A 23,513-nucleotide genomic window follows, 5' to 3' on the forward strand; every position below is an offset into this window, starting at 1 on the left:
TTAAGAAGGTTATAGTGCTGTGGAAAAACTATAGTGTGTAAGGATCTGCTTCTTTATATACCTTCCATTCCATCCTATTCTATTCTGTCCCCATCTAGATACTTAAGAGCGTGTCTGAAAGCCCTCACGCTGCTGGGCCTCTCTTCTGCTCGAACAACCACTTCTTACAGGGAGCCAGAGATAGGGTGCTCAGGCCTTGCTGGGCATTTTTAAGGGGCACCCAATCAAGTGTTTACCAGCTGGGTTCTACCTCTCACCCCGGAAAGGTGATGTGGACGTGAGGCACCGGCTTCCTGGGAGCTGCCCAGCCTGCCAACCACATGCCCCTCCAAGCAGAGCCTCCCACGGGTCTGCATGAAGCAGGCCTCTTTTCTCAAAATCCAATGCTAAGTCTTTTTAAATAGGGAGGATGGTGGGTGGGCGAGTCCAACTTCTGCTTCCGAAAAGTTCCCGTGCATGAACCTGCAGCAGCCCCACCACCCACAGGTGATAGCTCTTGTCCGGAAACTCTGCTCATCTCTTTATTGCTGTATAAACAATTACATAAGAGCACAACAGAAACACCAGCCAGAGCAACCATTCAGAAGAGTACTGAATGAATCATAGCAGCTGGAGAAGAAATTTAAAGGCTTCAGAAATGACTGTACATACAACCGGATAGGATTATTATCAAATCATTGTCAGATGCTAACTTTCAGCATCTTCTGGCCCAGCACATTCTTCCTGGGCCAGAGGGAGATGAGGATACTAGGGCAGCAGGATCCTGTGTGGAGGGAGCATCATCTCAGAGCAGAAAACCATGTAGGGTTTCAGTCCCTAGACTGACTTTTCTGCTGGGGATGATTAAGTCCCGGATTTCCAGTTGAGATTGTCACATTTCTGGCCCCTGTTAAGAAAATGAAATTAGACTCCATTTAAACCATATTTAGTCTGATGGTGTTCACTGCCTTCCGGAACAAATCCCAAATGAGCATACACTCAGTGTGAGATTGGCTACCAAGGGAGCTTTGTATAACACCCTTAGCCCGAGGCCTGTTCAGAGCAGACCTGACCCCAGGGACCTTCTTATCAGGGCAGTTGCAGGCTTGGGAACCATGTGATTACAGGATAGGAGAGGCAGACTATGTACGTGGCTGTGCAGGAGATGAGAGGCAGACCATGCCTTTTCCCTGTTGACTCTTTGGACCAGATATTTATTTGTCATCTGGAGCTTTCAGGTGCGTGAGAGGCATTGGGCAGCACCCTTGGTGCTGTGCATCTGGTGCAAACAGCAACCCCTGAACCCATCCCAGTTAAGACAATCAGAACATTTCAAAAACTGTAAAATGTTTCTCAGTATAGGAGGCAAAATCACACTCTACTGAGAACCTCTACTTTAGGGTACCAGCTGTGCCAGGACTGAGGAATCTCCTGGTACAGGAGAACTCAGGGCTAATGCTGGCCAAGGATGAGCTGCACACATGACTGTGTCATGGATTACTTTTTACTTTATACTAAAATGTAAAAGTAAGGAACCAAACATTTCGAAGCCTGTCTTTGAGAGGTGCTCTTTTTTTCGTGGGGGGGGGGGGAGATAAAGATGTCTGGGGCGATGTGACAGATTGTATCATTCCTTGGTTCACATGTTTTCAGATTCTAGTAAGTGGTAAAATTTAAATGTCTTTAAAGCCTGGGCCATTGGAAGCTTTGATCCTAGTCCGTGCATGGACTGAGGACTTGGTTCAGACTCTGCTTTTCTAAAGCAGAGTCTTGTTTGACACTTTGTAGTGAGTTTGAGTGACAGACTTTTTCTTAGCGTTGTAGGCTGTGTGACAGTATACATCATGAAAGTGACAGCAATAGTGGAGACTAATTTAATTCCATTTGCCTTTGCAGGTCCCGATAAATCACTACTGTAGGGAAAAATAAATTCTACTTTCTCAGACCAAAAAATGATTCAAACAATGAAGTGTTCTAGGGAAAGAGGGCTGAAAGCAGACCTGTTAGTGGGCTTAGAATACTAAAATAGCATGGGGTTAGTCAGCTTTCTGCTGTTGTAACAGAGTGCCTGAGATGATGACCATATAAAGAGAAAAGATTTATTTTGGCTCACAGTTTGAGAGGTTTCAGATCACAATGGGGTTGACCCATTGTTTTTAAGCCTCTGGAGGAAATGTGAGGTCACAGTGGGTGAGAGGGGAGCACTGTGGCCAGGAAGCAAAGGAGGAAGAGGAAGGGGCCAGGGCCCCAAGCCCCTTGGAAAGCACATTCCTAATGACCAGAGGACTTCCCGTCAGACCCTACCTTAAAATGGTCCCACTGTCTTCCAGAAAGTCCACTCTTAGTTACTTTTCTCACTGCTGAGACAAAACACTGAACATCCAAAGTTCAAGGGGGAAAGGTTTATTTGGCTCACAGTTTGTTGAGGTTTCAGTCCGTAATTGGCTGGCTTCAAGGCAGGGTGGCGTGGAGAAGGTCATCACAAAGGGGAAACAGTTTGTGGCAGGCGGAAGACAGCTAAACAAGCAAGCACGGGAGGGACCCTAACAGCATCTTTTTGTCCCTTTTGCGTTATATTTTGGCTGGGATTAGGGTCAACCAACCGATGACATGATCAGTAATCATAAACCCTTAATCCCAGCATCACACATGCTAGATCCAGCCACCTCTGAAAAGCCCCACCTATGACTGCGTGAGGTTTAGGGGAACATTTGAATGCAAACCATAACAGCTATTCTGGGGACCAAGCCTTTAACACATGGGCCTGGGGGAGACTTTTAACTCCAAACTATAACAGATATATCAGGGGACTTGTTACAAAAGCCTCAGTATTTGGCCTAATCCTGGCTCATACAAGGAAGTTCTCTTCCCCAGGCTAAGTTAGAAAAGTAACATAAAGTCATAGCAGCCATTTTGGCTGAAGTGACTGTTTTTTTTTTTAAGGCATCTCGTTGGAAAAGATAATTGGTTATAAGGCTGCTTATCCTTCATGAGTTGGTGCACGAAACAGCTAAAATAGTCTAGAATCAGGAGTCCTGACCAATTACGAACAGGAAGAGTCTTAATGTGAGTGGAAAATTGCCAGTGGTTTTCATCTTCCTTCCAGAAAATGATTGTTACTTAGGAATGCAGTTGTGCTGGCAGCATTTTTAAATGCTAAGGGAATGAATTATGTGGGGTGCTACACAAGAGGAGCCTGATGGGTTTGAGGACACAAGCAAAGGAGATGGAACCCTCCTCACAAAGGGAGGTGGAGAATGGATTCTAGAGCTGTGGGGAGCCATTTGCACTTTGTCTAAACTAAACAATGGCTCACTTAGTTCGGGAGAGTCGCCAGCCACATTTCAGTCCATTAGAAGCACAGGAAAACAATTACCTATGGCCGGAATCCACATCTGCCTGCAGGATCCATTGGCAGATTGCTCTGGGGTGTGTGTTCCAACAGGAGGGCCCCTGGAGGAAGCTTTGCCTTCCTGCATTTCCCGCGAGTCAGCCAGTGGGATTTTCCCACTCCACATCAACTCCCAGCCTCAGTCACACTCCAGCGCCAGTGACTGATGGAATCAATCACAGCAGAAGCTATAAAAGCCCTGTCAGGGAGCAGCTCCATCCTTTGAGAAATGGGAACGTAAGGTAAATGAGCAGTTACTGCAGAGACGACTTTATAGGAGTGAGAAATCCTGCGTTATAGCTGCAAGAAGTCTTATGTGAATTTTCAAATGACTTTGCCTCTCTCCTCACAGCCCGCATGAGAGCACCAGCCTTCAACTGACACTCAGTCAGCTTCGGGGGAGCTTTGATTTCCCCCATTTATTGTAACTCTGACTCAGCCACTGTTTGGGGTTAGGTCTGGCTAGCCATTAAAAATACATACCTGTCTTTTCAGAAACAGGGCCTGGATACTATCAGAAATGAGAGAAATTGGGCCAGGGATGCAGCTCAGGGGCACAGTGCTGCTTGGCAGGTGCAAAGTCCTGAGTTCGATTCCCAGTACCAAAAAAAGAAAGGAGAGAAATAATTTGAGAAGACACGCAAAGTTTATATTCTTTTACTGGCTCTGATTGTCATTTATATTCCATACCTAAGAAAGATTTAGCTCCACTAAATAGAGCTCCACTCCCCTTAGCTCGATGCCCTTCCTTTCTTGATGAAATCAGATTGAAATTCAAAGCTGATTCTTGATGTTCTTTGCACTAAGGAGCTGCGTGTCTTCATCATCGCCCTGGGTGTCATCTACTGCTAGATGATAGTTGTCCTAGACTCAGCTGTAGACACCCGCACAGGAAAGAAGCAAAATGGCAGCCCCTGGGAAGACAGAAAACTCCTGGTTATAGCGCTGGGGGGAAATGAAATCATCTAGATAAATTTTAAGGAGTCATCATATGTTCCTTAAATATCGTAAGAGATATTTGTAGACTTCTCTGGGCCAGCCCTAAGCTGTAGGGTTTACCTCTGGCAGAAAATCAAACTTAAGTTAGTCTTTGGTTTATAAAAGACCTTGGGACCTGTTCTTTTTGAGAATTTGTTTTCTACAAATGGCTGTCCAGGCCTCGACTCCACAGGAATGGCTTTGTCATTGGATTAGCTTGAGAGTTGATACAACACACTGCCAAAACTAGATGGTTTAAAACCACACAGATTTATCTTTTCACTGTTCTGGGGAGCAGGAGTTTTAAAAAGTAACCAAGGTGTTAGAAGCATTGTATGCCTTGGGGACCTCTGTCCTGCAGTCTCTCCCTGCTCCTGGTGTGTCTTGCATTCCTTAGTGTCCTTTGGCTTATTACAGTATTTTGTCAGTGTCTGCTGGTATCTTCACACAGCTTCCCCTCTGCATGTCTCTGAGTCCTAAATCTCCCTCTCCTTTGTCTAATAAGGATCCCAGTCATTGGAGTCAGGGCATAACCTAAGTGCAGGATGGTTTCATCTTGAGATCCTTATCTTTAATTACATCTAAAAGACCTTGTTTTTAAATGAGATCATATTCATGGGTACCAAACGTTAAGGTGCAGATACATCCTTTTTAGGGACACAGTTCAAACCACTACAGCCATCAAAGAGCTATGTTTTGTTCCCCTTTGTGTCTTCATCTTTCTGCTCTCTGTTGCTTTTGTTCATTTCCTAAAGGCTGCTCATAAGGGCTGTTCAGCTGAATCCTCTTTCCAACATGCACACCTCCAATTTGGGCTCAATCATCTGCTGTCAGTCAGCGTTTTCATCCAAGACATGACAGCAGCACCCACAGTTTGAAGGAGGAAAGGTTTAATTTGGCTTATGGTTTCAGGGGGCTCAGTCCATGGTCAACTGTCTCTAAAGCAGAAACACCATGGTAGAAAATGCTTAGTTCATAGTGGCCAGGAAGCAGAGCAGAAGAACAGTGCCAGAGAGGAACCTGCTGGGGATCATGTATATTGCCCAAAGTGAGTCCTCACGCCCCACCCAGAAGTGTGCTTTACTAAGCTCCTAGGCATTGATTAACCCAGTCAAGCTGGCATACCATACCTAAGTCACCCAGTCACACCGTCCCTTTTTATTACTTCAGTATACTCCTTCTAGAGGTCAAAGTTCAACTTGGCCACACTCTCCAGTGATCCCAAATTCTCATAATCTTTCAGATCCAATGGAAAAGGACAGGTAGACAGCCCTCCTCCCCACACCAGGCTACAGCCTTCTACCTTCATGAATTTTGAGAGCACATGAATATGCAGAGGAAATGACTATGTGGTAGAGACCAGAGAGGTGGGAGAAGGGAGGGTCATGGAAAAAGAGATGCCTGAGAATTCCTCTGACTTCTCTAGCTATTTATCTAGAAAAATGTGGTAGCGTGGTGAAGTTCTCAACAAATTCTAACCATCTTTTTTTTCTCTTTCTCTCTTTCTTCTTAGCAAACTTCCTAGTTGGGCTAGAGCTGTGGTCCCCAAAATATTTTATGTGACAGAGAAGGCTTGGAACTATTATCCCTACACAATTACAGGTAAGTCCTTAACAAAACCATACGGAGTGAATGCAAGGGCAGCATAATAGAGGGACTTCCCTGAGTTAGGGCTGGTTACCCATGAGGGGCCCGTGAGAGCCTAAGAAGAAAGAAGGTAAAGATCTTTTGAGTAGGGGCTGGGGATTTGGCTCAGCTGCATAAGTGTCTGCCTTGCAAGCATGTGGTCGTGAGTTCGATCCCTGGTACCATTAAAAAAAAAAAAAAAGTAAAGAGATCTTTTGAGTGACAGGTTTAGAGGTTTTGGGATTTTTTTGGTACCAAGGATTGAACCACTTTGCACTTGCTAGGCAGGTGCTTATGTCACTGAGCTAAATCCCCAGCAGGTTTAGAGGTTTTATTTTCCTTATTTTTCTCTATGATTTGTAAATAAACAACTTGTTTACTTTGACTTGTTTGTTTTATAGCTCCATCCCTAAAAACATTGATTGTAATTTTTGTAAAGGTTTCTTTTGAGCTGGGTGTGGTGGCACAGGCCTGTGTAATCCCAGCATTTGGGGAGGTTGAGGCAGGGAAGCCTGCAAATTTGAGCCCAATATAGGCAAGTCAGTGTGAGATCCAGTCTGCATAACAAACAAACAATTTTTAAAGGACTTGGGGATGCAGCTCAGTCTCTTTGAGTCTCTCTACCCCAGTGCCCTCCTTTGCTCTTGGATAATAAGAAAATCTTTAAAATCATTTCTCCCTAATGCAATGATAATAAACTCCGTGCTGGATACTGTAGGAGAAACTGTGCCCGCTCAGAATTTAGGCTTGGTCTCTTCACTCCAGCACACGGAAACTTGGGATCCCTTATCAACATCGTAACAAGCTCTCAGTATGGGTTATAAAAGCTGCTTTTCCACTCAAAACACTTTCTTTGTGGTTAATGAAATGCTCTTCCAGAGTTATTAGACTTTAATTCTGCTTTTATAATGACAACTCTTGGGTTTTTAATTAGCCACAAACCTGTAAGTTAATTGAATCTTATCTTTTTGTCCTACTACAGAAGTGTCATGTGAAAGCGTTTCAAAGCAAACATGAAGATATTCAGTATTTATGAATATCCAGTTTTTGGAAGGTTTCTGTACCATAGTTTTAATTAGAATTGTAACTCAGCAATAGTTGTTAGTTCTGTGGTTTTATATTACATATGTGTGGCCTAAATCATCATCTTTTTTTTCTCTCTTTTTTTTTCTGTTCCCTCTTCTCCAAATGAACACCTGGAATCAGAATACACAGTAAGTTTCATTTAATTTTTAAGAAATATTCTATGATCAGTAGAGTAATTAAAACATTTCTTGTACTTGTCTTATCAATGTAATAATTTTCAAAAGAGGAATAATTCAGAATCAAATATTTAAATGTAAGCTATTACATAGCTATATATAATGCAATAGTTTGAATGTTCTCATCAAAAATATTAATGTTAAGTTAAAGTTCTTCGATAATCACTCTTCTGCTTATAATTCTTAAATAGTTTGATTGCTTTTGTGGTAGTAGTTCATTATAATGGAAGAACAGTTTCTAGCAGCATAATATTAAAGAGACTTGCTGGGTATGGTAGTGCACATCTGTAATCACAGCATTCTGGAGGCCAGGGCAGGAGGATGGCTGTGAGTCTGCAGCCAACCTGGGCTACCAAATGAGTTCAAGGCCAGCCTGAGTTACATAGCAAAACCATATCTCAAAAAGAAAAAGAAAAAAATAAAGAAACTATGGTAGTTAATTGGCAAAATGTGGGTTTTATATATTAGAGAAACTTAAAGCCACAATGGCATATGTGCAAACAATTATATTGAAAGTTCAGAATTCTAGAATGGGCAGTCTCTGTGGCTTGGTGAAATAATTTAATAGTATTTTGTCCTATGAATCTCTGAGGCCACTACTTAGAGAGAGAGAGAGACAGACAGACAGACAGACAGACAGATAGCCAAACAGCCAGACAGAGAAAAAGAGATTCTATAATACCACTGTGTTGTGGCTTTTCATTTCTATTATTTTCCCCAGTGGCTCACAGGTCAAGCTGTCATAACAAGAAAATAGTTAACTGATCTGTGATATTTGAATTTTTATTTCAATCAAAACAGCCAAAGGAAAAAATAATGGTAAGAGAAATGTAGGAAAATAGTTTATCATGTCCTTGGTGTGAGCCAGGCATCCAGTACCTAGTGGATCCTTAGTGAAAAGCTGTGCAATGATAGAATGAATGTGTGCAAGAGTGATAGATAGGGAGGGGCTAGCTGGGTAGATAGATAGATAGACAGACAGACAGACAGACAGATAGATGGCCCTAACATGGGCTTTGGAGTCAGATAAGCTTGCATGTTCTCTGGCTCTGACACTTCCTGACTGAAATTCCCTAGCAAGCTCCCCCATTAGCTTTTAATTCGTGCTGGTCCATGGTTACATCTTTACCTATTCTCTGCAGAATTAGAAAAAAAAAAAAGGAATAGTATTCAAATTTTTTCCTAAATATTTATTGTGAAGGACTGTTCATAATTCTGTCCTGTCATTCCTGCGTTTAAAATATTTTTTTCTTCGATGAAATAATAAGAAAATGTAGAGCATATTTTGCCTGATGTCCCTCACTTCAAAAAAAATGTCATATTTGTATGATAAAATATGAATTTTAAAGTATATTCAGGAATCCACTGCTTAGCACCAGCAGTGCGGCTTTTCTGAACCTGTTAACTATTTTCTAAAATTGGGAAATCCCTCCTTCTTAGAGCTATTAACTGAGGTATACCATGATCTTGACACAGAAGCTGGAAAAGCTTTTCTGCAGAGGGTCTATTTTTAATATTTTCTGCTTTGTAGTTCATAAAATTCTTTTGTTTGTTTGAACTGGGGATCGAACTCACGACCTTGCGCTTGCCAGGCAAGCGCTAATGCCGCTGAGCTAAATTCCTGGTCATAGATTCTATTATTGTAAAGTCACCACAGACACCGTGTAGATACACTTGCACAGTCACCTTCACGCACAGCAGGCTGGGTCTGGCTCCATGCTGGTTCGCCAGCCCAGACCTGGCGAATGGGAGGGGCACCCTGCTGTGGACAGAAGGCAGTGATGTGGCTTCCCAGCTCTCCTACTGAACCAACGAGGTGGACTCCCACCTCTAGGCCGATAGGCGTTGTCATGTAGTAAGACTTGGGGGCACGTTGCCTCCCCTTAACCTCCCTGTCTTCATCTGTCAGACCGAGTGATAGCTGTCTCATAAAGGTGATGTAAAGCTTATATTAAATAATTCACTTCAAGTCTTACCTGAGTGCTTGGTGGATATTCAGCGCACATTCACAGTTGTGTACCAGGTAATGTTAGCACAGCCGTGCCTATGCTGAGTGCGCTGTGGGAAGAGGTCTGAGCACCCTTCCACGCAGCCTGGGCTGCAGTTATGCTCCTGGAAGGTACTAATTGTCCAGGAAATCGTTTTGTTTTAGTGATACCCGATGCTATCCTGCTTTCTGCTTCCTGAATGCTTTTATTTGGACTTTTAGTCTAAAATGTCAGTCATTATGTGGACAAGAGAAATCTTGTCCGTGTAACTACACAAAAGCAAGTGTTTACCTGGTGAACTGTAGAATTAAATTACCTTGATTGGACCCAAAACTGTTGGTACCCATTGGCCATAAAACTGCTGACAGTACCATAAAATGTGGGCGCAATAATAATATTAACAGAGAAATGAAGTCCAAAATATATTTGATGATATTGTGTTCATCTTTAAGAATATGTATTTAAGTTTGACATTTCAGAAACAGAATAAAAGCACAGGTTCTGTTTGTTTGTTTGTTTGTTTCCCCTCTACTGGACATCAAGCCCAGGGCCTTGGATATGCGGGGCAAGCACTGTCCTACTGAGTTACAGCCCCAGCTCCTGTTATAACTCATGCCCGGTATAAAATCCAAGGAAACAAGAGACCGAAAATTTAGGTAGCAAAGGCTTTATTTCCAGGCCTGGTGACCAGTCTCCGGGAGCCAATTTGGAGACTGTGTCCCAGAGACTGAAGGGAGGACTTTAAAAAGAGGCTGGAGGAAAAGGGGGGAGAAACAAAGAAACCTACAGAGCCATCAAACTTGTTGACCCGAGTCTGGAAACTGTATTGCTGTCCACTTAGCTCTGACAATCTCGGGAGTTCCTGGTGTTTCTCAAATTACTCCCATCCTACAGACTGACATATCTCGGAGTGGCACATCTGCAGCAATATTTGGGGAAGAAAGTGGGCAGTTAATTATCCCAGGACAGCTCGTTTTCCCTTGTGGGTGTGAAGGGGTCAAGAGTTACAAGAAGCTGAAACTTAAGTTTTACAAAGATCTGATATCTAACTCATTTGATGCATACAGAACAAAAGGAAAGCACTGATTGGGGTTTGGGCCATAGTATTTCCCAGTAATTTCTTTGAAGCTAAACAGTTCTTAAAATTTGGGGCAGGCTCATTTTATGACAGATCATCACCGGGTCTGGAAGAGGTCACCAGAAACCCAAATTCTTTATGGCCTAGATAGATAGGTGAGGGGAGAGGGAGGCAATAAGGCGCCATACAGAACAGAAAACGGCGGTTATGTGTCAAGGTCAGGGTAAAGGGTTAAACTCATACGCAAATCTCTCTGCACACAAGCAGGTTACTTTAAACAAGTGTAAATTAGTGGGCCATCCTAGTTTTCTTTAGTTCTTTAGCGGATAATAGAGGTGCCTAACAGTGATTAACAACCCTTGTTAGCTTGTTTTAGCACAACTTCTGTAGTTTGTAGAGGGCAACAATGGTTAACATATCAATTAGGTGAGATTCTTGCAATTCTTTACAGAGGAGAGTATTGCTCAACATACCAATTAGGTCACTTAACATATCAGTTAGGGAAAAAGGATAAAAAAACACATTTAGTAAGCCACGTTTGCAGGTTTGCTATAATACACATATAACGAAGCTATTTTCTTAGAGTACAACACTCCAAAATATGATTCAACAATGTAGTCTCCCTGGGGCCAGCTTGTCCCTCAGACAGTCCTCCTGGGGGGACTTCAGATCAGCTCCCATGAGCGTTCCTCACCTCTGAGGAGCTCTAGGGGACTTGCTGTACTTCCGCCAAGCCCCTGCCCTGCAGCATTCCTGCGTCACCCATCAGACTTTTAAAGAGGCTACATTATGTTATTCCTGTTTGATGTAATTCGGGGACAAAAACACATGAAGAATAAAGTTATAGCTGTACAGCCTCTTACCCTTCTCTGTTTGACTCAGCATGTGAGTTGGTCTCTCACTGTATTGTCCGACCCTGGGTTCCTTTACGAGTCCTTCCTGCTCCCTGTCAGAGTCCACTGCCTCTGTGCTAAGAGACAGTCAAGCTAGTTTGTGTCTCTGTATACACTTGAGAGGAGGGATACAGGAATCGAACTCAGGACCTTGCTCTTGAATTTGCCAGGCAGGCTCTTATGCCGCTGAGCTATATCCCCAACCCTCTGTGTAAATTTTGCTATGTGTGGATGTATTGTGGTCACCAGAGCTATGATATTTCATATTTAGTGAAGTCATCTCTTAGACAACAATGAGGGAAAAAGGGCGGTGACTTGCTGCACCCCCAGTGGGGTCAGGGCAATAGAGTAGGGTATAGACCTTCCTCACTATGCGCTATGAGGGTTAGCCACTGAGATGCCCCAGATATACTTTACTGTGCAAACTCTGAGTGAAGGTCACTAAAATTGAGTGGCCCTCATTGTATAGTAAAGGGTAATCCTCTGTTGAGTTGCTGTGCTTTTTTTTTTTTTTTGGTGCAGAGAATCGAACTCACAACCTCGTGCTTGCCGGGCAGGTGCTTATGCCGCTGAGCTAAATCCCCAGCCCGAGTTGCTGTGTTTAATCTCATATTTAGCTCAGTGCATTAAAGGCCTGCCTGGCAAGTGTGAGGACATGAGTTTGATCCCCAGTAGCCTCCCTAAAAAACTGAATTTAATTTTACATTTACTCTTCGCATTAACTTAACTTATTAAGAATAAGTATTATTTAAAATAAACCAAAAGACAACCAAGAATGAGTCTCTGTAACCAAAGATGGACAGTCTGACCCTGAAAGCTAGATGAGTCACCCCACTGAGATACGTTTCCTCCAGGTCTAGGGGTGCATGCCTGTAATCTTACACACGCCGCAGGAGGCCAAGGCAGGAGGAGCATTGTGAGTTTGAGGCCAGCTCAGGCTGCACAGTGAGTTCAAGGCCAGCCTGAACTACATAGTGCAACCCTGACTCAGGAAACAACGAAAAGCATTGCTTCTTACCTGGTGGAAAAGGGCGGTAACCCACTCATGCTTTGTGTCCCAGCCACCTGCTTGTGGCGAGCATGGCCATAACTGAAGGGCGGGAAGCTCGAGGGAAACCTTTGACTTACTTGGAAGCTGTTTGCACTGCTTCGCTTGTGTCATGTGCGATCTCTCAGCCAAGCCTCGTTCTAATCTCCAGTATCCCATCACTTCACGTATTCCTATCAATGAACTAGTGTTGCTTATCCCAGCAAGAAGGTTGTTGGCATGGAAAGATTAATAGCACTGATTAACTTTCTAATATTTTCCATTTTTGAAGTATTTGTTTTTTACATGGTTATATTTAAAACTGGTAAATATTGAAAAAAAATTGTACTGACTACTTGCAAAAAAAATTATCCAGCCTTTTAAAAAATTTTATTTTAATATTTTTGCAAATTCTTGTCTAGTCCATACCTTTGGGTACCATCTGTTAGTGTGAGGTCAGCAGTCGTCTGGTAAGACTTCTTAATGTGCAAAGTGGGATGCTGGGCACTGGAGAGTGTCACCAAGCTGTTCTCCTGGCCCTGCAGTATCACAGTCTGGATGAGATAGCTGGATGCACTGGTCAAAGCCTAGGAGCCATCTGTATGTCATGGGGGTTTTCTGGAGATGAGACAGGACGCAGCTGAGACACTGGGCTGGCCCCAGACCCGTACTCTGGGCTGTACAATGCCAGGCTGGCTGAGTTTTCACAGAGGGTCAGCCCAGGAGATAGAGGAATGGCTCTGGGGAATTCTGCAGCTGCAGCACGAAAGCAGAGTCCTGGCCTTTGGGTTGGAGCCTGAGGCTTCAGGGACAGAGCTGTGGTCATCAGTGTGGGTGACTGGTAAGGGCAGGACACCACAGCCTCAGGCAGGCTGCTCAGTCATACAGTGCTGGGGAGCTAAGGTTTTCAGCTTTTGTAAGAAAAGGTATTGGGGGATCAGTTCTGTCTGAATTTTCAGATAAATGGAAAATAATTTTCAGTGTAAATATGTCCATATGTTACACAGGACATAGTTACACGACAAGGTTCTTCTCTTGTCTTCTGTTTGTTTTGTGTTCTGTGTTGCTGGCGGTTGAACCCAGGGCTTTGTGCATAGAAGCCAAGTATTCTGAATGGCACCTCCAGCCCTGGTGGTCTTGTATTTTACTTGGCAGCTTTAGAGATGAGAGGTGGCAGTGTGGCAGAACTGGGCTTGGCAGTAATCAGGTCCTGAGAACAGAGCACATCAGTGTGCCTTGATCAGGATCAGGAACCTGTCTTGCTGGGGATCTGCCGGCTCCAAATGCCCTGTGGGGACAGCCACTGCTGGCCTCAGGATTGGATCAGGAAGTAAACTGGCATGAGGAGGGCAGAGATAGGGAAAATTAAATCAGAGCCAATGAATAGTAACTGGCAGTACAGTGAGAAAGACATGTATGCAATGTAAGTGCTATCTCGGAAGTGTTATCCAAGCATTGTAGGAAAGAGAGATAAGCATTATCTGGGGGAACCGTTTCTACTTTCTAGTTTCCTAGAAGAAGGTGGCAGGAAGCTGCCCTGCAGGAGGACGGAGCTCTCCTCACCTTTACCTCCTCTGTCTGGTCAACTCAGGCTGCTCTAACAAAATACCATAGATTGGGGAGGCCCGGTTTAAACAATAGACATTTATCTCCTCCAGTTCTGGAGGCTGGAAATTCCAAGGTCAAGGTGCCAGCTGATTGCATTCCTGGCGAGGCTCCCTGAGTGATTTGAAAATGGTAACCTTTTCACTGTATCTCCCATAGCAAGGACAGAAAGCAAGATTTCTGGTATCGTCTGATAAGAACTCTTATCCCATCATGCTTTTCCTACCCTACACCTAGATTACATGCCTCCAGGGGTCCCATTATCAAATACAAAGTTCCCCTGGGGGTGAGGGTTTCAGCACTCGGGCCTGGGGTCCGAGTCTGTCCAAGCAAGTCTGTCCAGGCATGCTTATTCTGGCCTGGTGGGCAGGTGAGACTGCTAAGTCCTGGTCACCAGGACATGCGGAGGGCAGCTCACGGAGCATTCAGTGTCAGGCCAAGGTCTGGATTTAATTCTCCATAGGGAGGCCGAGTTCTTTCTGATGTGTTTGCTTTTTATTTTCCATCCCAAATATAGGAGGACAGTTTTGTTTTCCACCTCCCCATGACCAGGGATCGGATCTTTCTGGCTCCAGGTCTCCTCCTCCAGGCCTGCAGTACATATTTTGAAGCTGCTACTCCTGGCTTGGACTCACCATGGTTGCACACTGCCTGCCCAGGCAGCCTGAGCAAAGCGGGCACCCTTGGGTCTGGCGAGGGGTCTGTTCCATGCTGCCTGACAAATGCTTTCAGTTCTACACAGGACATAGTTACACGACAAGGTTCTTCTCTTGTCTTCTGTTTGTTCATCTTCCTTGTTCTAAATGCTTTTTAAGTGAGCTCCTCATACCTCAATCCTTCAATCCCTAATACCTCTTTTTGATGTCTCTCTCAAGCCCTCTATTTTATGTTCTATACCCCAAAGAAAAACTTCTCCAATGCCTGACCCCTAAACCAGTCACCAGGCCCTCCCTCCCTCAGAGTGGCAGCCCTGAGGGCTCTGAACACGCCCAGCTGCTCAGGCAGCATTAACCCAGAGCAATAGGGATCTGTAACCGGGATCTCCTGTATCACACTGTCAGCCTGCGCTGTCCGCAGTGTGACAGAAACCAGGCAAGAGAATTTTATATTGAGGGTCATCTAGGACTTGGACATTATCTCAGTTATCAAGGCATAAACACTTCTTCATCACTGGGAGTGACTGTGTGTTTAGAATTACATAGAGATGCAATTTGCCCAGGAAGTGGAAAAATATCTTTAACTTGATTATGGGAAAAATCTTAATTATATACACTATACAAAGAACAGCACAGTGACAGTTTTCCAGAGGACAGACTGTGTAACCCGCTCTTCAACAGTCAGGTTCTTCTGAAGTTCGTAAAGTCACAGTGGAAGATGCCCTGAGGAAGCTGGCTGCCTTCCAAAGTACACAGTTGATTCTTTTTATTTTTTTTGAAAGCTTAAAAAAAAACCCCAAAAACCAAAAATCTATACTTGAAGCTGAACATAACTCAGCAACATCAACTCAGCCTCACTCATACTGTGCAAGGGAAAAGGATTTTTCTGATTTGTAGGAATTTGAAAACTGAAGTTGTGGTAGGTTGATAACGGTGACCTCCACCAGTGGTGGCAAACTTTTCGGAGCTTTCAAAGATACAAATAGCCCTCTAGGGCTGGGGATTTAGCTCAGCAGCATAAGCGCCTGCCTTGCTAGCGTGCATTCGTGAGTTAGATCCCCGGTACCAATAAAAACAAAAACAAATGCTTTGCAGCACGTGTGCCATCGGTGTGCCATCGGTGTGCCACTGCTGAGCTAGAATATACAAATATGCAGGTACACGCAGTCTTGCTACCCTTCTGTTGTAACCTTCCCGCCTCAACACCCTGGAATAAGCATCCACGGAAGAGACACGGGGATGCATCATTCTCTCTGCTGAAGTGGCAGAGGCCACAAGGGGGAGCAAGGCCGCGGGGGTCATGAGTTTGACTATTTACATGAAAAAAGCATGAAAACAAAATTGTAACAGACCTGGGAGAATGAAATGACTGTCTGATGGGAACCTCAGGCCATGCTGAGTTGCCAGGAGAGATGGATGTTGGGGCTGGCTTGGAAGAGCTGGGGAGCACCACTAGAATCCATTCAGTCACCCAGGCTGAGCTCAGGTTAGCAGCAGGAAGGCTGGGCTATTTTTCTGAAAGGAGCTGTCTTGGGGACAAGTTTCACTCCCAGTCTGGACCTTATCAGCTTCCTCAGTAATCTGAGCCGTGGCTGCGGACTCTGGGGTAGACGGATGGCTGTCACCCTTCCGGGACCTTCTCTGCCTGCTTCAGCCTCCCTCCCCCAGCTTCCCCTGGATCCCAGGCAGAAAGCTAAAGAAAGCACTACAGTTCATTAGGGAACCAAGGACAAGTCCAGCAAAGAATACATTTATTAATCAGAACCCTGGGATTGTTGTGTTTGGAAAGAAATTAGAGAACCATCCAGCCATCCCCACGACTGTAAGCGAAGGTAATGAAGGTCTCCTTTCTTTGAAGTCATGGAAACACAGCTTAGCTGATTAAGAAATGACATTAGAATCAGCCCTGCATATGCAATGTCGCTCTGAATTTTTTGGATCAAAGGAAGCAACTTTTCTTTAGAAATGGGGTGACATATAGAGGAACATTTTAGGGGCCAAGTCAGACAAACAGTCCTGTATCTGAGGCACAAGACTTAAAGAAGGCCCTCCTTGCAAAGCCTATGGCACATGGGTCATGGCAAGAGACTGGTGTCATAAATAGTCACCAGCTCAGCAATCCTCAGGGTACCAGAGGATTCAAGTGGAAGCCGTCTAGACCTTTTAACACTTGACTGAAAATAATGCACAGTTAGGGAAGGAAAGGGATTTATACAGCTGACCAGATTTCATTACTGTAGGACTTCTTAGAGCCTTAACTATTGGATCTTCAGAGTCAACTGCGGTATGTAACATATTCCACCCTGCTTTGCACGTGGAACATTGCTGTCTGTAAGGCTAATCTTCTCACCCCTGGTGGAGTTCCAGAAGCTTTTCTCAGGGTCAGACCTATTATATGCCAACTAAATTGGTCAGCGGATCAATTCTGTTCCATTACATGTTATTTTAAGTTTCAGTGGGCTATTACGTTGCCTGAGGGTTACTATTACTCAAATTCTTTTTTGTTGTTGTTCATTTGGTTTTTTTGAGACAAGGTCTTGATATGTAGTGCAGGCTGGCCTTGCACTCACTATGTAGCCCAGGTTGGCCTCGAACTCACAGCAGTCTTCCTGCCTCAGCCTCCCAAGTGCTACAATTATAGGCATGCACCACCACACCCAACTCCATCAAATACTGTTTTCTAACAATGCCCAACAATGAAACCAATGAAAATGTTTTGGTTTTATAAAATCAGATGACATAGAACCTATAAGTTCCCTTTCAAGCAGAGTCAATTCTGTCAAATCATATAGCTAAAGCGACAGAACACTGGGATGCTAGCTTGTGCATTGAGATACGCGTCTGCATTAGCTTTCAGTAACTATAACAAAACAGATAAAACAATCAGTTTACAAACAGAAAAGGTTTGAGTACATGATGATTGACTATCACTTTGGGCCTCTGGGAGGCAGCAGCTCCTGTGGGAGCTTGTGTCCAGGGGACAAAGGAAGCAGAAGAGACGGGGCTCCCACTGTAACCTATGAGCACCCTCCCAGGGACCAAGGCCTGCCTGCTAAGGCCCTTCCGCCTCCCAGCAGGACCATTGTGAGACCAGGCCTTCCACATATGGGCTTTTGCGGATGCTGGAGGTCTAGCAGTTTCCACGTAGAACAATGGACTGGTTGTATGGCTGGGCCAGCTGGAAAGCAGTTTTCTTACAGATGTGTTGGGGCCTTTGCATGGGCTGGAGCTGTGTCCACATCTCAGCCGCCTGGCCATTAGTACCTGGTGAAGTGGGGCCTTTTGATTTGCTCAGCTTATCCCCTGTCCATTTTCTCTAGCGGCTCCCAAGCCCTTCTTTGTACCTCAAGGAAAATTAGTCACTTTTTTTTATTTTAAAGAGAATAAAACAAAACAAAACAATGAGAATGATAGGAATTTTTTAATTAAGACAATAGGAAATTAACAATAGTTAGTATATTATACATTGTTATCCTCTAAATAGTTGGTCAGTCTACAGATAAAGGCATGCAAAGTTAATCAAACAATGTAAGCACCAAATTGTTTCTTCTGTTGCTATCATTTCAGAATTTTCAGATGTGTGACTTCTAATTTCTTTTGTGTCTGTGTCTCCTGGCCTTGTTCTGGGTGGACTGGACTTGTTCTGAGGTTGCCTTCTACTCCTTCATCTTGACATTTTCCTGTGTTCCTTCAAGTCAGCCAGTTGCTGAGACCTAGGTGCTTCCTGCATTGGCTGCCCATCCTGTGGTGCAGGGGACTGGGCTAGGTACCTGGGTTCCTCTGATCAGAGGTTCCTGGAGTTGTGGAGAGGTGCCAAGCTGTGGCTCAGTGATGCTCCCCTGATGATTTTGGGGTCTTGGGGCCAAAATTAGCCATTTTAAGGAGCGAATGCAGATAATAAGATAAGATGTACTTCTCCACCACAGTGGAACATTTCAAAGTTCTTTGCATTTTTAACATCACTCATAATGACTTTAGGGCTGCTGGATACAATCCCAGAGCTCAAGAGGCTGAGGCAGGAGGGTCACTATGAAGGTTTGTTGCTTGTTTTTTTTTTTTTGGGGGGGTGGGAATCGAACTCATGACCACACGCTTGCAAGGCAGGCGCTTATGCCACGGAGCTAAATCCCCAGCCCCTGGAGGGTCACTATGAATTTGGGCAGTTTGGGCTACATAGTGAGTTTAAGACCAGCTTGAACTACATAGCAAGACCCTGTCTCAAGAAAAGACAAAAAAAGATATAACTAGGGATACAGAAGTGTTCAATAGGACATTTTACTAGGAGATTCTCCTTTTTTTCTCCTTGTTTATTTTCTACTTGCAATATTGAAAACTTGGATGTCTCTTTCACTATTTGCTAACGCCTATCCTGTTGTGTTTTTTACAAGCCGAGGCTACAATACTATTACTAGAAATGCTATTGTGGAGCATATTTCTTTCTGTAAAAACTGAATACAATATCCATACAGATGTTGCTACAAAAACGTAACCATCTTTTCACTTCAGCATTTTAACCTTGATGTTGTGGGAATTTTTAATAGCGAGTCATTTTTTAGTTGGGGAATTTTCCCAGTTGGTTAAGAAGGCTGGCTCTTCCGGTTTGGAGCTGGAAAAGCTGGCATCTGCAAGTCTCCTGCCTGGCCACGTGGCTGCCTCTTTTAGGGAAGTCACTCTGATTCATTCCCATCTATTTCTTTACCTGCAATTCCGTGTCATCTGACATAGCCTTCTTTAGAAATTCTTGCCCTGCCTTTATTGTACACTATCCGTTAGGATTCCCAAACATTCTCCTCTTGTTCCTGCACTGACAAGACCAACTCTAGATTGCACACCCCTGGATTTAGTTCTGGGCTCCATCTGCCTGCAAGTCCCTGCTGCAGGGCACAGTCTGCTGAGCTTTCATTAATGTCTGGCACCCGCTCCCTGCTGCCTGCTCTGCACACCTCCAGGGGCTGGAGGACAGAGCCAGCCCTGCCTGTCCCTGGTTCCCTTGGCCCCACCCCGCCACTTCTCTTAGATTCCGCCACTCTTGGCTACACTTTTATTCCTGTGCAGTGTGTATTTGGGAAGTCACTCTTCGATTCATCCTTGCCTTTTATTTACATGCAGCTCCTTGTCTCCTTCTTATGATTATTCTTTTAAAATTCTGTCTCATTTTTTTCTCCACTTGAGTTTCTCTTCTTATTTTTCTGGAACTGTCTTCTTTCAAGCTCTTCCCTGTCACTGTGACCATACTTCATCAATCAATAAAGTCCCACACAGTCCTCAGAACTCATAACAGGAAAGGACTCCAAGTATGCCCCTCTGTTGCCTTAGCTTTGATCCCTGCCTGACAGCTGATCTGCAGAGGTGGACATACACCTTGAAGTTCATCTGTGTATTGAAGGTCTGCCATGAACTAAAGAATTCCATATTTTACCTTCTTATTATGGGCAAGATTTCTGCTGGCATGGAAAGATAAAAGTTTCTTGATGAAGATTTAAAAGAGTGGAGAGGAGCTGGGGACTTAGTTCAGCGGCATAAGCACCTGCCTGACAAGTGTGAGGTCGTGAGTTCGATTCCCTGTACCACAAAAAAAAAAAAAAAAAAAAAAAGTGGAGAGGAGCTGGGTGTGGTGACACACACCTGTATTTCTTGCACTGTAGTAGGCTGAGGCAAGAGGATTGCAAGTTTGAACTGGGAAGTTTAGCAACTTAACAAAATCCTGACTCAAATAAAAAAATAAGATAGATAACCAACTATTTCTACATTCATATTACCACCCAGTCTCCTATTTTACACACAACACTGGCTTTTCATATTTATTTTCTTTCTTTTTTTTTTTTTTTTTCTTTTTCGTTTTTACCGGTACCAGGGATCAAACTCACGACTGCCTGCTTGCAAGGCAGGCACTTATGCCGCTGAGCTAAATCCCCAGCCCCCATATTTATTTTCTAGTAGCTTCAGTCCTCTTCACACTTACCTTCTAGTAGCTTCAGGAAAATAATAAACCCTGAAGTCTAATTTGGTCCCACTAGCACTGTGGAACATTCTGGAAGTGAGTCTCCTGCTGGTGAAAAGTAGAAACATTTTCAAATCCAGTTTTATTAATAGTCCCCTCTCCAACTGAAATTCCCTGGATGACTTTGGAGGACATTTCATATGGTAATACAGAATATTAGTCAAGGAGAATCAATGTCATCTTCAGAGGACTCCATCAGGCAAAGGGCAGGTCTGCATGGGGCCTGATGTTCATCAGTGGAAAGAAGCATGCATTGCACGCTGTCACAGCCGGGTGGCAAGAGGGGAACATACTGAGTTCCAGACACAGTCAAAAGGAAATGTTTTTAAGAGCTTATAATTGGGGGCTGAGGATTTAGCTCAGCGGCATAAGCACCTGCCTTGCAAGCAGGCGGTCATGAATTCGACCCCCGGTACCGATAAAAATGAAAAAAATACAAAAAAAAAGAGTTTATAATTACTTCATCAGCCCCAAGCCTAGCTTCCTAGCTCGTCTGTTTAACTTCCTTGATTATAAACCCTGTATAAGGTGGGACTCTCAGACATGGGAGGATTTGGGTTGGTGACCAGGAGGAGGGCACTTGGTGTCTATGCTAAGGGTTCTTCCTAATCAGTGGTTTTCAAGGGTCCTTCTCTTGGTCCAGGCTGCTCCACTGATGCGCCTGCATGGCCAGCATGGGCTGCTTAATAATTCTGTGTTTAAAGAAAGAACTCTTGGTGGCATCTAAAGAGTGCTATGGACTGAGGCACAGCTCAGTAGAGCACAGGCTGAGCCCTCCCAATTCCCTGGATTTCACCGCAGCAGAGAGAGAGAGATTAGGAAGCCCATGAATGAGTGTGACGCATGAGACAGAACCCTTCCAAGTAGCGATTCCCACACTTGCCACAGTTGTGCCTCCTTTTCCTAGTCACAGCTCCTTCATCTGTTTAAAGTGCTTCTTAATGTATTCCTGCGCTAAAATGGGCTAAAAATACAAGAATTTTGGAAAATGTGACTTGCTATAGAGATAATATAATTACTTTGCGATATTTATATATGCATCCACTTTTCATTGGATTTGAGTATTTCTACTTACTGGACAAAGAAATTGTTCACTTTTTATTGCATACCATTCAGAGTAAAGGACCTTATGGTTTCCTCTGCTGTGACTTCCTCCTTGTGAATATTTTGTTGTTTGTTCCTCCATGTCTTTTTGTGAAGATACCAGTGTACTTTTTCCTCTTTGCGTGTGTGTGTGGTAGGCGGGTAGGAGGTGGGAGGTGGTGCTCGGGCTTGAACTTAGGGCCTTTTCCATGCTAGGCAAGTGCTTTACCACTGAGCTACCTTCCCAGCCCTATGCCTTCCTTGTTTTTTTACCTCTTTAAAGCCCTCCACAATGTACTTCAGCAGCTTCTACTGGGAAACTTCAAGTTGATTCCATGTTTTTTTTAATATTTAAGATAATAAAATCCAACAAAACAAAATAGAACAAAGCCAATCAAAACAAAACAAAACTGTACAGAACTTCAAGGCAAAGATACTAGGAAAACAATAGTAGCTACCATAGTTTATCTTGTTATCTTCACAATAGTTGTCTATTCCATCAGGTTTAGCAAAGTCAACCACAAACAAAACAGAATAAAACCAGTCAAAACAGAACATTGAATAAAGCAAAACAATTAACAAAACAGTGAGAATAACATTGGATTTCAAAGACAAGATAGAAGGAAATACCCCATGTTTGCTATATTGCATCCTGTCATCTTCCCAAGAGATGCTCAGATCACCAGCTCCAGGCCTGCAAAATCAACCAAATGACAGTTACGTGATTTTTTTTTTTTTTTTTTTTTTTTTTTTTTTTGTCTTTTTCCCTTTAATCAGTACCGGGGATTGAACCCACAACTGCCTGCTTACAAGGCAGGCGCTTATGCCACTGAGCTGAATTCCCAGCCTCCCATCTTGCTGCTTTTTGACCTTAGTTGCTATCAACTCAGCCTGTCCTCTGAACCAGCTGGTTGCTTGGTAGGGGCAGGGTTTGATTCTCAGCCCACATGCTGGTAGGCTTACAGGAGGTGCTATTTGACCTCTCTTCCTGAGCCCCATGGCTTACCAGAAAGGCTGGCTTAGTTGGCTTTTTTGGTGGGCTCTTCAAGTACCAGCATGGCCGATTCTCAGAAGGCGCTGACTTTTCTGATTTCATGATTTTTTATTATTTTTTCCGTCATTTTTTGTGTCAGTGAGGGTGGCGCCCTGGCTCTAAGCATACTAGGCACTGTAACTTTGGCCCTATTTCCATGTCTTTTATAGGACAGACTATGCAGTTAGTGCACACTTGTTTGGTTGTAATGTTTTCTTACACTGGAGAACATATGCCCTTCCTGGAGTTCTAAGCATGATTTTAAAAGCATGTGTAGGGCCAGGGATACAGCCTAGCAGCATAGCGCCTGCCTGGCAAGCACAAGGTCCTGAGTTCGACCTCCAGTATACCTTCTGAGTAACTCCTGTTTGCCACTCCTGTGGTTGCAGCAGGGTACCTCTGCCATGTGAAGGGTGCACACATGGACTCTTCCTGCACTGTCCAGACGTACAGCCTGTGCTGTAGCCATCAGTGGTCACAGCCCCTGGGCCTCTGCTCCCCTTGCAAGCTTTCCTGCTTCCTAAGAGGCTGCCTGAGGTGGGATCCCAGCATGAATGGCACAGCCAGGCAGCCTGGATTGGGTCCGAGCTCCCTCGTGTGTTGGTTGTATGACTGAGTACACTTAAGGGCCTTTCTGGGCCCTTGTTTCTTCATCCATTCAACAAGGGCAGTTCGTAGCGCATGTTGGGTAAAGAGTTCATAATGAATTTGTGTGTGTCAAATGCTGCCGGTGGTGCCCAGTGATAGCAGTACAATGGAAATATCATTGTCATTGCCTCTGCCTCGGGTCACGTCTGGACATGTGTCACACTGACTGGGCATCATTTTGATCCACAGGAAATGCACAGCTTCATGGGTTTGAAATAGGCACTGGTCACTAATGATCATTGTAAAGCATGTGGCGAAATTGGAA

General features: G+C 44.1%; 1 protein-coding gene across 1 annotated transcript in view; it reads left to right on the plus strand.

Moving 5' to 3' along the window:
- Positions 1-23,513, plus strand: part of Pitpnc1 (phosphatidylinositol transfer protein cytoplasmic 1) — a 269,794-nt gene that overhangs the window by 133,755 nt on the left and 112,526 nt on the right. The window contains exons 3-4 of the mRNA XM_013148395.3: positions 5,862-5,950; positions 7,181-7,188. Coding sequence (XP_013003849.1) covers positions 5,862-5,950; positions 7,181-7,188 — 97 coding nt within the window. The remainder of the gene's footprint in view (positions 1-5,861; positions 5,951-7,180; positions 7,189-23,513) is intronic.

This window comes from Cavia porcellus, unplaced genomic scaffold (assembly GCF_034190915.1).
Source record: "Cavia porcellus strain 051 isolate PalLab524CR breed Dunkin Hartley unplaced genomic scaffold, mCavPor4.1 scaffold_32, whole genome shotgun sequence".
Lineage (NCBI taxonomy): Eukaryota > Metazoa > Chordata > Mammalia > Rodentia > Caviidae > Cavia > Cavia porcellus.